Source organism: Phyllobates terribilis, unplaced genomic scaffold (assembly GCF_046119375.1).
Source record: "Phyllobates terribilis strain yellow unplaced genomic scaffold, ASM4611937v1 Scaffold_7__3_contigs__length_470593459, whole genome shotgun sequence".
NCBI lineage: Eukaryota > Metazoa > Chordata > Amphibia > Anura > Dendrobatidae > Phyllobates > Phyllobates terribilis.
The window spans coordinates 398,624,811-398,641,607 of record NW_027362767.1 but is presented as its reverse complement, the minus strand read 5'-3'; the positions used below and the strand labels follow the sequence as shown (position 1 = coordinate 398,641,607).

The 16,797-nt window shown below is 43.3% G+C and overlaps 1 protein-coding gene across 1 annotated transcript in view; it reads left to right on the top strand.

Annotated features, from left to right (window-relative positions):
• LOC141155003 (cytochrome P450 2G1-like) overlaps window positions 1–16,201 on the top strand; it is a 35,889-nt gene extending 19,688 nt beyond the window's left edge. Inside the window, exons 4-9 of the mRNA XM_073641595.1 lie at window positions 6,050–6,210; window positions 6,566–6,742; window positions 7,846–7,987; window positions 13,293–13,480; window positions 13,599–13,740; window positions 15,937–16,201. Coding sequence (XP_073497696.1) covers window positions 6,050–6,210; window positions 6,566–6,742; window positions 7,846–7,987; window positions 13,293–13,480; window positions 13,599–13,740; window positions 15,937–16,118 — 992 coding nt within the window. The 3' untranslated portion in view covers window positions 16,119–16,201. The remainder of the gene's footprint in view (window positions 1–6,049; window positions 6,211–6,565; window positions 6,743–7,845; window positions 7,988–13,292; window positions 13,481–13,598; window positions 13,741–15,936) is intronic.
• The last annotated feature ends 596 nt before the right edge of the window (window positions 16,202–16,797 follow it).

Genomic DNA, 16,797 nt, shown 5'->3' with positions numbered 1-16,797 from the left:
AAATTTGACCATGTGACAAAGTGATCTATTTCAGCCATAACAGCATGGATGGATATATGTGATTGAGTGATATATACTAGGACATCATCAGCAAATAGAGAGCACTTGTACTCGGTGCCTCCCTCCTCAATCCACCTAATATTGGGGTTATGGCGAATTGATGAGAGCAGGTGCTCTGTCACTAGGATGTATAAGAGAGGGGACAGAGGACATCCCTGCCTTGTCCTATTGGTGATTGTGAAAGGTGATGAAATGTTCTGATGCACCTCCTGGGCCTTGGGACACCCGGAGCCGGACCCTTTTTGGTGGATGCTGGTGGTTGTAGTCTTCGTGGCGGTGACCCGGTTCCGTGTCTCAGGGTGGTCAAACCAGTGGCGGAACTATTTATGTGGTTTTGATGTTTAAATGTCCGACTATGCCACCCGTGGATTGCGGTCAGAGTGAACCACCGCTGCAGGGCAGACTGCTGAGGCTGGTGTTGTGGGTGCAGCAGAGCGTAGCATAACTCCCCACGGGAGGAGTATAGCCTCAGGGCAGTGTATGCGGAGGATGGGGGTGATGGTGCAGGGCAGCAGCAGTAACGACACGGAGTCAGTGATGCAGTCCAGGGCCTTTACTCACAGTTCTTATTATCCAGACCACGTCTGCAGGTAACGGCTGCCCACGTCGTACTGTGCTCACCAGGTGAGGGGCTCAGACAACTCCCAGATAACTTTGGAGCACTTCACAGGACCCCCTTTGTGTGTCCTTTGTCTGGCCTTTCTTACCAACCCTTCTGTCCGGCTGCCTCGGGCCTCCTCTTGGTAAACTTGGCGTCAGTTTCCCTGACCCTATGTGGTGCCTTCCTAGCGGGTGTAGCGAGGGGCTGCGCCACATAAAATGTCACAGCCTCCGGTTTCTAGCTGAGGGTCGTTTCCTGCCTCCACTAGTTTCGGGGACCGGTCTCCCCCTTTGGCCTGACCCCTCCACGCAGGTGGATTCGGGCATGCGGTGGCGACTCGCCCGTCCGCACCCCTGGGATCCCTTCATTCCTCGTTCCTGGAGCCTTCTCCGCTCCTCTTCCTTCCTTCTCCCTCTTCCAGGCCTGGGCCTCTGTTACTAGGCCCGCCTCCGGAGCAGAGCTCATGCAGAGCCCCTGCTCCCTGCCACTTCTGCTCAGACTTCTCTGCACTGAACTAAGATGGTGCCCACCTTTTATACTCCCTTCTCAATGCACCCAGGAACTGCTTCCTCCCTGCTCCTGCACTACAGGGTTCCCCTTCCTCAGTGTTCCCTCCCCCCACTCCAGCCAGGGACAGGGACTGTCGTGCCCATCTCAGAGGCATATTGGTCGCCCTGCCCCACGGCAATGTGGTGTAATGCATGCAGGTGTCGGGTCCTGATCCACAATCCATCCTTACCTGAGAGTGAGATATCACACCTCTGGGTGAGGTGCAATACCTCTGTAGCAACCGAGCCCTCAGGGTGCTACAGTTCCATTTATCTTCAGCCTAGGTGACGTATTGTGATACAGGGCCATGATTTTGGCTATAAAAGGGTCCCCTAGACCCCTACCCCAAGCTTTTTAAGAGAATCATATATGGCGTGCCAGGAGACTCTATGGAATGCTTTCTCAGCATCCAACGAGAGTATCTAATTACAAATTTTTAACTGCATCTAGCCCAGGAAATACTTTGTGCCTAGTAGCAGTGTCTGCTAGTCAGCGGATTATCCCGGCTGTTAAGCAAGCTACACCACCTGTAGTTTGGACACTTAATTTTTTCAAAGGAAATGCTTCGGGACCACGGGATACTCAGTGAAGAGCATCAGGAGGCACCCCAAGGCATAGGGGCTGGGACTGGCAGTAGGATGCCTTGCGGTGGACAGCCGAGCTCGATCCTTATAAAAGCTTTTTAACTGCAGCAGCTTTAGTGGACGCTACTGGAGCTGGAATTACGCGGCTGCTGGCATGAGATTTGCCCTCCAATAGATCCTTGTAAATGGATTTAAAGTGTATTCCTTCAAATTAGAGAGACAATTTAAATTAAAAAGCTTAGAGCTGCCTCCACCACAGGGGAGCTCGCTCGACCCACCAGCGGACAGGCACCAGTATTGGGAGAGGGGGGCTGGCCGTCAGGGTTCACCGCGGCTCTGGCACAAACCCGGCGACACGGAGGTGGCACGGGCAGGAGCGGACTGAACGTGTCGGCTTCTCACTTTTTGGATTTTAGAAGGGCATGACATGCCTATATCTGTGTCTCCCCCTCCTTTTACTCCTCCACCTCTTTTCTTTTCGCATGACTATATGTACTTGTCACTTTTCCATGTGTTAGTTGTGTCTTCTGAGCAGTTTGTCAGCTTTTGGACACCTTTGAAGGTGTTTTCTATGTGTTTCTATGTGTTTTTGTTTGCCTGCCATTGGTTTTAACGGTGTTCGAAGGTGTTCGACGAACAGTTCGACGAACAGTTCGGCGAACACACGGGTGTTCGACGAACCGAACCGAACTCGAACACTACGGTGGTGGCTCAACACTACTTGTGAGTTTCTCAAAGCTTTCTATACAGGATTCCACATCAGGTTTAGGTGAAAAGTCTGGACTATCTGTTACATCTGTATAGTGTACCTTACTACATAAACAGTATTGATTCCCTATGGAGAGGTTGAAGTAAATTTAGGGATTTAATTCGACAATCGGCTCTTGTTTTCTATTGGATGGTTGTTTTACAATATGTTTAATCAGGTTAATCACTCTTCTCATATGCATAAAACAATCAGTAATTAAAGGGGTTGTCCACTACTTTATATGATCTCCCAATGTATTCCCCCAGGGCCCATAAGTGTTTCTCTAAATACCTTGTGGTGCCTTTTCTGCCTGTGAGCGGCGCTATCACTGACCTCTCACAGGCATCACGTGACCCCTGGCTGCAGCTGGCTCTGACATCCGCTGATGTCACGTCAAGTTCCGGCTGCAGCATGGGGTACTCACTTCTGCGTTCCACGATGGACACCGGGCTGCGGGCGGGTTACCCAGCGCGTCACACCCGACATCCACTGCTCGCTCTCCCTCTCCTTGTTCACTGGGAAAGCACCCGGTGGATGCAGGGTGTGACGCACGGGGTAATCTTGTCCTCAACCCAGCATCCACCGCGTCACTGATGTCACTCCTCACTTGACGTGACATCAGTAACGGGTCACGTGATGCCTCTGAGCGGCCAGCGATAGCGCCGCTCAGAAGAAGAAAAGGCACCACAAGGTATTTACAAAAACACTTCAGGGCCCTGGGGGGATACATTGGGGGGTTCATATAAAGTACTGGACAACTTCTTTAATGTACATAAGCTTTTATTGTTCTTGGCAGCACACATCCTGTATAGACAGGACAATATGCTTCAGAGAATGTAAGCCTGCTGGATAAGCATTGTACAAAAGAAAATCTATGAAGTGCCCTCCACTTTTCCATGTCACTTAGGAAGGTGATTCCTGAAAGGTGAAAATATCAAGAATTAATTTATTTTGCTAATAACATCACAAACTATGTCAAGAGGTGAAGAAATAAAACTTTTTTATGTCTTTTGTTAGATTGTTATTGACGCGCCCCTGGGCCTGTGTCGCGCTGCGTTGCGCACGCGGGAGCCTACCTGGAGCCGGATCAGTGGAGGGTTGTAGTCTCGTGGCGGTGACCCGGTCCGTGCCCAGGGAGTCAAACTAGACGGCAGTCTATTAGTAGTAAATAGTTGATGACTACGCCACCCGTTGAGTGCAGCCAGGAAGCTGCTGCTGCAGGGCAGACCGCTGAGGCCGGTGGTAGGATTGTGCAGCGTGATAGGATAACCCCCAACGGGAGGGGTATGGCCTCAGGGCAGCCGACGTGGATGATGGGGGTAGCAGGAACCACTCAGAGACGGTACGGTGTAGTTCAGGGTCTTTACTGGTAACAACAAAAGACCCTCCCGGAGTACTTGCTAGCGGATGGGGCCTGGTCAGTCCTTGAGCAGATGGGATCTCCCCTGGCCAGGCGTAGTTGTAGGCCTCCCAAACTGACTGTACTCTTCTGGCTACCTTGCTAGGAGCTGATGTAAGTAGCCCACGTCCCTGAGTGTACCGTGTGGTGCTCACCCGTATGGCCGGTGACTCGGGGCCTTCTAATGGCTTCCGCTCCACGATGGCGGTGCTGGTCCCACGCGTGTGACCGTGCCTTCGGGCTTCTGGGCCAGAGGACCTGAAATCCCCTGCCTGACGGATTCTGCTGCTGGGCAGGAATTAGTCCCCACAGCCTCGGACTCCGGGTCCGGTAAAAAGTCTTCTTAGTCAGGGCGAACTCTGCAGCTGCCAGCCCCTGACTCCTTGCAACTGCTGTTTCTTCCTATGCTGTCTCTACTTCTTCTCTTCTTCTACTCCACTTGTCTGACTCACCCTGCCTCAGCCCCGGGTTTATACAGGGGAAGTTCTTCCCCTCCCAAGACTGGGCAGGAGGTGTGGCATGCACAGGATCCCTGACCAAAGGACCTCCCACCTGCTCTCAGACATAACATTACATTACTGTGGAAAACCAGACCCCTGGGGTGCCACATTATTTTAAACCCCCTCTTTGTATACCCGCCTTAGTAGAATCAGGTGTTTGGGAGCCTGTTTACACCTCCCATTTATCAGGAAACAATCATTTCTAGGAACGCTCACTTACGATATAAGCCAGTGTAAATGCACCTTTAGGCGATTATTTACTGTAAAGCCGTTTTCTCACTGCAGTTTAATGCTAAACTAGATTCAGCAGACTAATTGTAAGATAAATCAAAGCACTTTTTAAAAATTTGAGGAATAAACTATAACCAGTGGTGAGGCCAAGAGAAAAGATGAAAAAGCTGCAATGAAGGGTAAAGATCTCCTGTTGTCAACCTTGTAAATTAATGCAACCCTTTAAATATTTTTGAAACATGAATTACACAAAGTATCTTGCCAACCAAAAGCCTGTTCTTAACTAACCAATGTCATGCTCTAAAGAGTTTTAGAGAGTCAGACATTGACTCAAGCGGAAAGCGCACATAAATGGATTTCTTACTCTTTTTAGGAGCGTTATTTAGCTTTTTATTTGAGACCTTTTCAAAGTACTTTTTGTGATATCCTATACCTAAAACATGTCTATGACAAATATTTTGCAAAGCATCTGACCTTCTAGGACCTTCATATACTGAAACGTTTCACAAGTACTAATGAGTACAAGCTGCCATGGCCAAACCATTGGCAGCAATTCAGATTTGTATTCGGAGGTCAACCGAAATTACTTTATGAGAATCATAGTAATCAATGATCGTTTTAGCTCAAGGTCGTTTGAAGGTTTTTCCTCTTTTATTTTTACCAATGCAGGTGTGACGCTTGTAAGCGTCACTTCTCACGGACAAGCCATGAGGTAGGGGAGTCAAGAAGTTTGGGGTCAAATATTTAGAGAGTTCATAATAAACAGAAGGGCAAAACAAAGGAGTAATCAGGTCATAGTCTAAGGTCAGAATGACGGGGAGGTAGCGGATCTAGACAAAGGGGCTAGGCAAACGCATGGTCAAAGACAAGGTCCATAGTCGGGCAGCAAAAGATCAAAATAACAGAGCACTAGAGAACAGGGCACATATACCACTGAGCTGAAAGTAAAACTGGCAATGATCTAACCATTTTCAGCTAACTAAGTAGTCAGGCAATCATTCAAAATGGTAGACACCTGGATAAAAACCAGCACGCCTGGACGAAACCACTGATTGCGAGACTGGCCTGTCATTCACAATACCGACAGTCCAACATGACCCCTGCTGCTGATTGTGCAGTTGAGCTGTCATTCACAAAATTGACAGCTCAGCACGCCCCTGCATTTTATAGAGTGGCTGAACTGTCTTTCACTGTGTCCCTGGGGCCTCATAAATGGCAGGATCGTGACAGCAGAAAAGTGATAGGTCATGGGCTTCTATACTTTCATTTGGTGCTTCAAATGGACTGCATGTAGTTTTTTGGTGCACATGGGGTGGGGAATAAACCCAATATGTATAAATGTCTAAATTGTTCATGCATATAATTTTCTTTCTCTAGAATCATTGGTGGAACCTCGCCACTTCCTCAGTAAAGCCACCTGTAATGTTATCTTTACCATCATGTTTGGAAATCGTCATGATTACGAGGATGCAGAGCTCCTGAATGTTATCTCCTTGATTTATACTACATTCTTAATCTCCAGCTCGAAATGGGGCCAGGTAAGAAGTCAGGACAGATTGATTCCAAATAGAGATGAGCAAAGCTTTGACTTCTGAAAAGATTTTTTTAATGTTTAGCATTTTGTAGTAGTCTGATTGATAGCGGTCATAGTCAGTCTCATGATCTAGGCCGTAAATGGGGCAGGGCTTATACATTTCAGTTTTAGTGACTAGGGGTTTTTAGGAGTGTTCCTCGGAGATGAAAAGGAGACAGAGTGAAAGCATTGTATGATTGCCTGGTTTGATGGCGATTTTGGTAAATTGTTTTTCTATTATAAATTAAATGATGTTGACAGTTTATCAAAATTGTTATTACTATTTTGCTCTAAACACCAATTTCTTTTCTTAACTTTAGTTATATGAGATGTTTCCCTGGGTCATGCGATATATTCCTGGGAGACACCAGAAGATCTTTATTAGTCTAAAAAAACTCATTCAGTTTGTGGAAAAAAGAGTTGAAATGAACAGAAAAAATCTGGATGAGTGTGACCCGCGGAGTTATGTTGATGCCTTTCTCATTAAAATGGAAAAGGTAAATACAAAGAGCCGCATGCACAGGACTCTCCCAGCCGATCACTGCAAAAAATGCAAGCGGCTTATAAAAATATATTTAGACCCCTACATTAATATCAAACATTAGACCAATTCTAAATTTTCATGTAAGACCTTAGCAGTGTTCTCACTCACCTCTGTTACCATACTACTTTCCCTTTCACGCTTTTCATGTACCGGACTACCATGTTCTTTCTCTTAAACGGAACGTGTCATCAGAAAATGATGTCTTTGTTTAAAGGGAACCTTTAACCAGGAAAAATACTAATAACCAGCAAATTTGGGGTTAATCTGAAAATTAACTTTAAAGTTGGGGTTTCAGTCATGGGGGCGAAGCCAGCGCTGATTAGATGCTTTAATGCAAAACATGTGGTTGGAGTCTGTTTATTGCGGCTAATATACATGTGAATTTCCAGAAAAAAAAACAAGAATTAAAGTCTAAAAAAAAAGCTCCCGTGGGCAGTGTGAATATTGTAATATGGAAAAAAATTCAAATAAGTTTGAAAAAATTTAATGCATTGGACCATTTTTTTGATGACAGTCTCTTTAAAGCAGTTGACAAAAGCACTGTTCTTGCTCACTTCATGTAGTACTTCACTGCTTCCAAACAGCCCATAACACAGAAATTATCCTTCCATACTTAAACAACGTATCATCCAATTCATAAATAATCTAAATATGCCATGGCAACTAGTAGGGTAGATTGTCATCTGTCCGGTACATTGCCGGCTCAGCTGATATCACCTTTCACCAACAATATTAACTACAGAATTTTCATAAAATGTGGCACCCTACTTATTGTGACCCGAGGCTACTGAAACCACAACAATCAAGTCGCACAAGGTCCAACTGTGTTTTGTTGCTTTGCAACTTGTTTGTTGCAGCTGTACTACCCTCCTGTTCATAATGTGACCCCATTCACTTGTATTGATCTGCAATGTGGCAATGGCACCTAGAAGATTTTGTTGTTCTCGCAACAGGTGAATTGGCCAAACTCGCCGTGAAGCCCTAGTCTTAATATGACAAATAATCACAGTCTACAGTATAATACATATGTAAATGTGTTTCCTCTTTCATACACAGGAAAATGCTAATCCCAAAACTGAATTCCATATGACCAATTTATTGAACAGTACTTTACAGATCTTCTTTGCTGGAGTGGAGACCACCAGTACAACTCTGATTTATTCTCTGCTTCTTCTTATGAAGTACCCAAACATCCTTGGTAGGTAAATATGGTGAGCCACGGAGGAGGTGCCAGATGTTGGTAGATAAATGTGATGAACCACGCAAAGGGGCCAGCTAAGACACGTATATCCACTGGCAGCTGGTGGTAATGTCATGGTAGATGAAGAGGGCTGCTGGTCCCCTAAACACTTCTCTCATGTCCACAACAATTGTCAATATCGGGAGGGTGCACTTATGAAGATTGTAATGACCTCCTGTTGGTGTGCCTATAGAAGTGGTGTCTGGTTGCAGATACTGAAGTGCCCGTGGTGATAGTGCAGTTAGAAGCAACCAGAGACACGGGTGGAACTTCCAAGCATAAGACATTACTGAAGGAAATATTAGTATAAAGGCTCCCTTCAAAACACAGTCCACAGATTAGAATACACTTTTTGTGTATTTTATGTACAGTACAGACCAAAAGATTGGACACCCCTTCTCATTTAAAGATTTTTCTGTATTTTCATGACTATGAAAATTGTACATTCACACTGAAGGCATCAAAACTATGAATTAACACATGTGGAATTATATACTTAACAAAAAAGTGTGAAACAACTGAAAATATGTCTTATATTCTAGGTTCTTCAAAGTAGCCACCTCTTGCTTTGATGACTGCTTTGCACACTCTTGGGATTCTCTTGATGAGCTTCAAAAGGTAGTCACCGGAAATGGTTTTCACTTCACAGGTGTACCCTGTCAGGTTTAATAAGTGGGATTTCTTGCCTTATACATGGGGTTGGGACCATCAGTTGTGTTGTGCAGAAGTCTGGTGGATACACAGCTGATAGTCCTACTGAATAGACTGTAGAATTTGTATTATGGCAAGTAAAAAGCAGCTAAGTAAAGAAAAACGAGTGGCCATCAATAATTTAAGAAATGAAGGTCAGTCAGTCCGAAAAATTGGGAAAACTTTGAAAGTGTCCCCAAGTGCAGTTGCAAAAACCATCAAGCGCTACAAAGAAACTGGTTCACACGTGGACCGCCCCAGGAAAAGAAGCCCAAGAGTCACCTCTGCTTCTGAGGATAAGTTTATCCGAGTCACCAGCCTCCGAAATCGCAGGATAACAGCAGCTCAGTTTAGAGACCAGGTCAATGCCACACAGAGTTCTAGCAGTAGACACATCTCTTCAACAACTGTTAAGAGGAGACTTTGTGCAGCAGGCCTTCATGGTAAAATAGCTGCTAGGAAACCACTGCTTAGGACAGGCAACAAGCAGAAAAGACTTGTTTGTGCTAAAGAACACGAGGAATGGACATTAGACCAGTGGAAATCTATGCTTTGGTCTGATGAGTCCAAATTTGAGATCTTTGGTTCCAACCACCATGTCTTTGTGTGACGCAGAAAAGGTGAACGGATGGACTCTACATGCCTGGTTCCCACCGTGAAGCATGGAGGAGGAGGTGTGATGGTGTGGGGGTGCTTTGCTGGTGACACTGTTGGGGATTTATTCAAAATTGAAGGCATACTGAACCAGCATGGCTACAACAGCATCTTGCAGTGGCATGCTATTCCATCCTGTTTGCGTTTAGTTGGACCATCATTTATTTTTCAACAGGACAATGAACCCAAACACACCTCCAGGCTGTGTAAAGTATATTTGACCAAGAAGGAGAGTGATGGGTTGCTACGCCAGATGACCTGGCTTCCACAGTCACCAGACCTGAACCCAATCAAGATGGTTTGGGGTGAGATGGACCGCAGAGTGAAGGCAAAAGGGCCTACAAGTGCTAAGCATCTCTGGGAACTCCTTCAAGATTGTTGGAAGACCATTTCCGGTGACTACCTCTTGAAGCTCATCAAGAGAATGCCAAGAGTGTGCAAACAGTCATCAAAGCAAAAGGTGGCTACTTTGAAGGACCTAGAATATAAGACATATTTTCAGTTGTTTCACACATTTTTGTAAAGTATATAATTCCACATGTGTTAATTCATAGTTTTGATGCCTTCAGTGTGAATGTACAATTTTCATAGTCATGAAAATACAGAAAAATCTTTAACCCCTTAATTACCGGGGACATATTAGTACGCATATTTGCGTACTGCCCGTTCAGTGAGGGCTGCTGCGCTGAGCCCTCACTGAACGGAGCACATGTCAGCTGATTCTTACAGCTGACATGTGCCCGCAACAGCCGCGGGTGGAATCGCGATCCACCCGCGGCTGTTGACATGTTAAATGCAGCTGTCAATCTCTGACTGCAGCATTTAACGCGCGCTTCCGGGTAGCGCGTCATAAGCCCTGCCCACCGGCGACCCCGTCACGTGATCGCGGGTCGCCGATGGGTGGGCATGACAACCCAGGGTCTGCAGCAGACGCCTGTGGTTGTCATGATCTTGTCGCTATGAGCGCCACCTAGGACCATTTCTGCTGCATGCAGGGGACCTGCTCGTCCCCTGTATGTAGCAGAGGCGATCGGATAGTTGCTGCTTCTAGTCTCCTATGGAGACTATAGAAGCATGCAAAAAGTAAAAAAAAAAAGTTTTTAAAAATATAAAAAAAAATCAAAAAATATAAAAGTTTAAATCACCCCCCTTTTGCCCCATTCAAAATAAAATAAAAAAAAATAAACCCCACATACACATATTTGGTATCGCCGCGTTCAGAATCGCCCGATCTATCAATATAAAAAAAGAATTAATCCGATCGGTAAACGGTGTAACGAGAAAAAAATTCTAAACGCCAGAATTACGTTTTTTGGTCGCCGCAAAATTGCAATAAAATGCATTAACGGGCGATCAAAACATCGGATCTACCCCAAATGTTATCAATAAAAATGTCAGCCCAGTGCGCAAAAAATAAGCCATCAACCAGCCCCAGATCACGAAAAATGGAGACGCTACGGGTCTTAGAAAATGGCGCTTTTTTTTATTATTTTTTTACCAAATTTTGGAATTTTTTTTCACCACTTAAATATAAAAGAACTTATACATGTTTGGTGTCTATGAACTCGTAATGACCTGTAGAATAAGAAGGGCAGGTCAGTTTTAGCATTCAGTGAACGTGGTAAAAAAAATAAATAAAAAACAACTGTGGTATTGCACTTTTTTGCAATTTTACCGCACTTGGAATTTTTTTCCCATTTTCCCGTACAGGATATGGTAAAACTAGTAATGGCGTTGAAAAGTATAACTCGTCCCGCAAAAATAAGCCCTCACATGGCCATATTGACCAAAAAATAAAAACGCTATGGCTCTGGGAACAAGGGGAGCAAAAACGAAAATGCAAAAACGGAAAATGCTCCGGGGCTTAAGGGGTTAAATGAGAAGGTGTGTCCAAACTTTTGTTCTGTACTGTATAAGAGGAGGTTTCGGGCGTCTCAGAGCAGCTAAAATACAGTTCATTTCACTTACTATTGGAGGAATTGTTAGAGGAAAGCATAGTCCAGGTAATACTTTACTGAAGGAGGGACCTTCATGTTTTGGCTCCCACACTATTAATTTGGAGTTACTCACAGTTTTAATCCCTATCGTTCTCTGTTGCAGTGGTTAGGTCAGACACTGTTTGTGTCATAGAAGTCATGTTGCACAGGTTCTTGCCCGAGGTGCATTGCAAAACCAGTATACAGGAGATAACTTGTTTAGCCTTTATCTCTCTTTACTGTATGAAGCTTCACTCCTTTATGGAAGTAACTACAGTATATAAAGCAAGATGTCCTCTCAGGATGAGCTGGAATAGAGATTCTGGGAGTAGTAGTGTTTCCTTCTTCTCGTGAACTAGACTAGACAGAGCTTGTTTGTATCAGCCGTGGGGGTTTCAGCTCATTGATAGTTGTTTGTACATGCACTGGCAAATGGTTTTAAGATCGAAACAAAATAAAGTTTAAAGTCCTTCATAAGTTTATCAGATCTAAATGAAAAAAGCTTTGTTCAGAAAAAATGAATGACAAAGCAATCACTTCTTTGGCTAAGGCAAAATAAGTCAAACAGTCTCACCAACTTGGTGTCATAGAAACCTTCCAGATTAGAACATAAATCATCCACCATGAACTGTCTTTCTCCAGCCTCAGCAACACTACATTCAGAGCTGGTGTAGCTGCCTTTATTTGGCCCACAAGATCCAAACTAGAGTATGTGGTGTCCTTTCCCACCCAGGCTCTTTTGGCCACTCCTAAATCCTAGACCCAGAATCTACTCAAACAAACTACTCAGTAACCTAGTGTTACTGGAACAGAATTCAAAGGATTTACATCATCGAGGCCAGCCACTTTGGTGACACATACACGCTGTCAACCACTTTACCTGATGTCTTCTTGTACAGTTTACAGGAAGTGTCTCAGCACAAAGATGGGAGGCTAAGCCCAATCATTTATATGGTAGCTTGTTGTGAGGAGATTGAGTATCTAGCTTTCGTACCATAGGTCAGCAAGTAGATGGCAGCAACAAAGCATAACAAACATTTACCAATTTTTAGTGTATGATTATATATCTTCTAACTCACAGTGCCCAAAATAATTCTGGCACACTGGATCAGATCTACTGCCACACAACAACAGCTTCACTCAGCAGTACTAGAACAGGTACTTGGTACCACAAAAAGACCTAATATATTCATTTTATGTCTATAGACTGGATATTAACACATGAAAGGGGGTGATTGTATCATTTTACCTGCCAGCTTTACCCAAGCTAAGTGATGTCAGTGTCGTCTTTGAAGCCAGATAATAGGCACAATGCACATTTGCTGACTGTGTGGGTGCAGGAGACGATCCCTCTTGTGCCCTTGATTGATATGAACCTCTCTGGCAACTACAAATTTTACAAGTTGCTTCCACACTCTGGTATTTAAGGACCTGAGTTAGAGAGCTAAAGAAAGATTTGAAAGTGGGACCCATTGTAGTGGGGAGATGAAGCTGCAGACAGCACTTTGAAGGACAATGACCAAAGACCAGAGTTACTTAGTGCATATTTCAACATGTGTAAAATGGTCATTAAATGACTGTCAATCAACTAAATGCGAGCTTATCGGCAGTTATTTAATAGCTGTGTAGCCAGGTTGGCTAATGTTGTGTACACACAGAACGATTGTTAGCGCAATCATTCTGTGCGAATAAAACATCATATTATCCACAAAACAGAAGCAAAGTTTTTGAGTTATAAAAACTCATGTGGCGACCTTAGTACCTCTGGCCTAGCAGCTAGGTCCAAATAGTTATTGCCAAAGTGTCTTTGTTGAAATTATATGAGAAACTACAAGCTATAAAAATTTGTAATGAGGACATTTTCCATGAGATTTGGCAACCATAGAATTAGAGCCTAAGTCATGAAATATATATCATTTATTAATATTTCCCATTTCAATCAGAAAAAGTCCACAAAGAGATTGACCAAGTAATTGGTCGTGATCGATACCCTAAGATGCAAGACCAGAGCCAGATGCCGTTCACTGATGCAGTTATTCATGAAATACAACGATTCACAGATTTGCTACCAATGGCTATACCACGGAAAACAACAAAAAACATTACATACAGAGGGTACTCCATTTCTAAGGTGGGTATCCCAAATATTCAAATGTTTACTATTTAATTTAATGTTGGTTAAAATGTAAAATCCTTTGAGTAGGCGGTTATGATTTGTCAAACATAAACTGTACTGGTTGTTTTTCCAGAACACCAATATATTTGTTATGTTGACCTCGGTGCTGAAAGACCCTACCTGCTTTCTGTACCCAAATGAATTCAACCCCCAAAATTTCCTGGATGAAAATGAGGAATTTAAAAAGAATGATGCCTTTATGCCTCTGGCTGCCGGTACGTTTTATATCTAATTTAAGCATCTTGAAGGGCATGGATGGGAATCTTTTTTCTGCCAAAGTCCATTTGGATATTTATACCATACTTCGGGGGCCATACAAATTGTGCACTAATCCCACACATAGAGTACACCCTGACGTTGGCACTGGTGTCAGGATGTCATTTTTCATTGCACACATCTCAGTGTTCAGTAATGAACACTACGTGCGCCTGCTTACAGAGCAAAAGGAAATTAATGGGCCAGAGGCCGGCAAAATACATCTGCCAGCCGGCCTAATAACTGTGGTCCCCGGTAATCTTCCCAGGGGTCGGAAAAAAGTGAGCAAGGCGGCCCGAGGGCCCTAAGGCTCCCAAACCCTGTCAAAAAGTAAAGTTAAATTAAAGAAATGTTCTTTAGTCTGTTATCATTATAACGTAGGTTTGGCTTCAGGGTTGGCTGGGACTCATCAGTGTAAAAAATAATTTTGGCCTGAGATTGAAAATTTGTTCCTATGACAGATTTCTTTGAATTAGAATGTTTGCTAAAAACCTAAAGGATTCTGTGCTAAATTTCCCTACTTGTTTCAAACAGGTATGAAAGTTGCATCTCCAAGAGAGATCATGTCATATGTAACTTCTATATTCTTGGAAGTTGTGAAGTGTCTTTCTGATTTGACTGCTATCGGGATGAGAATAGGGCAATGTATCACACATACACATTTGGCTGCAGTCAGATGGCCGTATAAATCGGACTGAGATCTCACCACAATGCTTTGACTGGCTGGCGGTTTGATTTATGCGGCCGTCTGACTGCACCCCTAGATTGTCAATTTTGTGAAATTTGTAGGGTTATTTAGTGGGTTACATTTATCCCTTCAGTTTATATTGGCCATCTTAACTTTAAAGGGAAACTGTCATTAGATTCATGTCACCCGAACTCCAGGCAGCTTCAATCAAAGCTTGGCTGCACATTTGCAGCCAGGTATGTTTTACTCTGAAATGCAGCAGAGTTACAGAGAAAATATATCTTGAAAAGGTGGCTGAGGACCATAGAGATAGTCCTCACTATTCGGCTTCTCTAGTTGATTAACAGGTCTCTCCTTATGTACATAAAGACAATTCGTCTTGTCAGGTCTCTCACTATGGGTCTTGTCTGGCTTTGAAGCACCACAGCATTTCAAAGTAAAATATACCTGACTACAATAACGTAGCAAGGCTCAAATTTATGCTGCCCATGGTCTGGGCAGAATTAATCTAATGTCAGGCTCCCTTGAGTATGTCTCAAAAGGTCTATCTGTCTCCATAATTTTCCTACCCGATCAAAGAATACCATAAAGTAGGGGCAGAAACCCTGATTTCAGAAATGGATCACTAACTGGGCTCTTTGCTGTAGTTTTCATAAAAATCACTGATTTGTCTGCTGCAGCTCTGCTGGTCTTCTCAAAGATGAATTTGTGCTATGTAGTTCTCCATATTTATGAGCTCTTGCTATCTCTCTTGCTTACAACTGATTGACAGCTTTTTCTCCATGAGCAATGTTGGTAGAAAGCTGTCAATTTTAGTCAAGAGTTAGATAGGGCTTATCATTGAGAGCACTAGCAGAGCTGCAGCCAACAAAACAGTGATCCTATAAAAAATTACAGTAAGAAACCATAAATGGTTCAAGCTGGAAAATGGAACTGGTTTAGTTAAGGACAAAGCCAAAAACACGGCATCCTTTAAGCTTGTGACCAACAGGAAAAAAATGGTAAGGTTATAGTTTCTGATTGTGATGGAACAAAAGCTAAAGTGGATCTTTCAGGACTGCGAGATGTAGGCTGAAAATCTTGCCAATAGCACAGTAGTCACAATAATTGTGTTTTTGAGGAGCTTGCAAATCGAAATAAAACTTATGGCTCTTGAAACCCCTCTAATAAACCAGTATGTTCCTGATCTTTGCCTTTTGGTCCAAAATATTATTATTTAATGCTATGTAGTAATGGGTCATATAAAATTTTTGGAACATAAGATAATATATTCTAAAATAAGCGACAGAATGTTTGACCGAAGTTCATGGTGCTAAAAGGTGGACATTGACTTTCAGCTTGGTCTATGGCTGCTGTCGGCTACTCCTTTCCCATTTTGTGGCAGAAATCACCCATGCCCTGGTTTACTATAAATGTTGAGTTAAATTATAATGTTGTGACTGATGCTGTTCATTTTCTTTCTGCTCAGGTAAAAGGATTTGCTTGGGAGAAAGCCTGGCTCGAGTTCAGGTGTTTATTATATTAATTACCATATTGCAAAACTTCAACTTGAAATCGCCGGTTCCTCCGGAGGATTTGGATATCACTCCTGAGATTTCTGGGTTGGGAAATGTTCCCAAACAATTCAAACTTGCCTTTATTCCTCGTTAAGTGTTAAAGGGAAACTGTCATCAGAAAATGAAGTGGTATAAATTAGACTTTTGTTAACCTCATTAAAACGCAGCCAATTTTAATTTTTACTGTTTCATTTTTTTCTTCCCTTTGTCCAAACACCATAACTTTTTTTTTTTCCATCAACATAGCTATATGAGGGCGACCATTATTTTAGAACAAGTTATAATATTGAAAGATATGATTAATTTTACTCTGGAAAAAGGAAAAACAATGTGAAATTGATAAAAAATTTACTTCTGCCATGGTTCTTTGTGCTTCATTTTTAGAGCATTTAATGTGCATTAAAAATGACCTGATAAAATTTATTTCCTAGGTCAGTATGTTTAGAGTTCACAAATAAAGATGAGTGAACCCCAACTGTAAAGTTCAGGGTTTGAACTGGTCACCTAGTTTCTGGTGCTGAACTCTGTACATGGACTTCTTACGGAAGTCCGTTTTACTGTTCAGAGTTTGGAAGCTCAATAAAGCTTGTTGAAAGGCTGTAGCACTGGCAATCAACAAGCTTTTTATCTGTGGGCACTTCTGCAGCCATCACAACCATGCCGAGTATTGTTATGGCTGTCATTGGCTGCCACAACACGTGACCTGGCCTGAACAACCACTGGAACACGAGTGGTTCTGCCATTCTGCTCTGACAAACGTAGGGACAGGACAA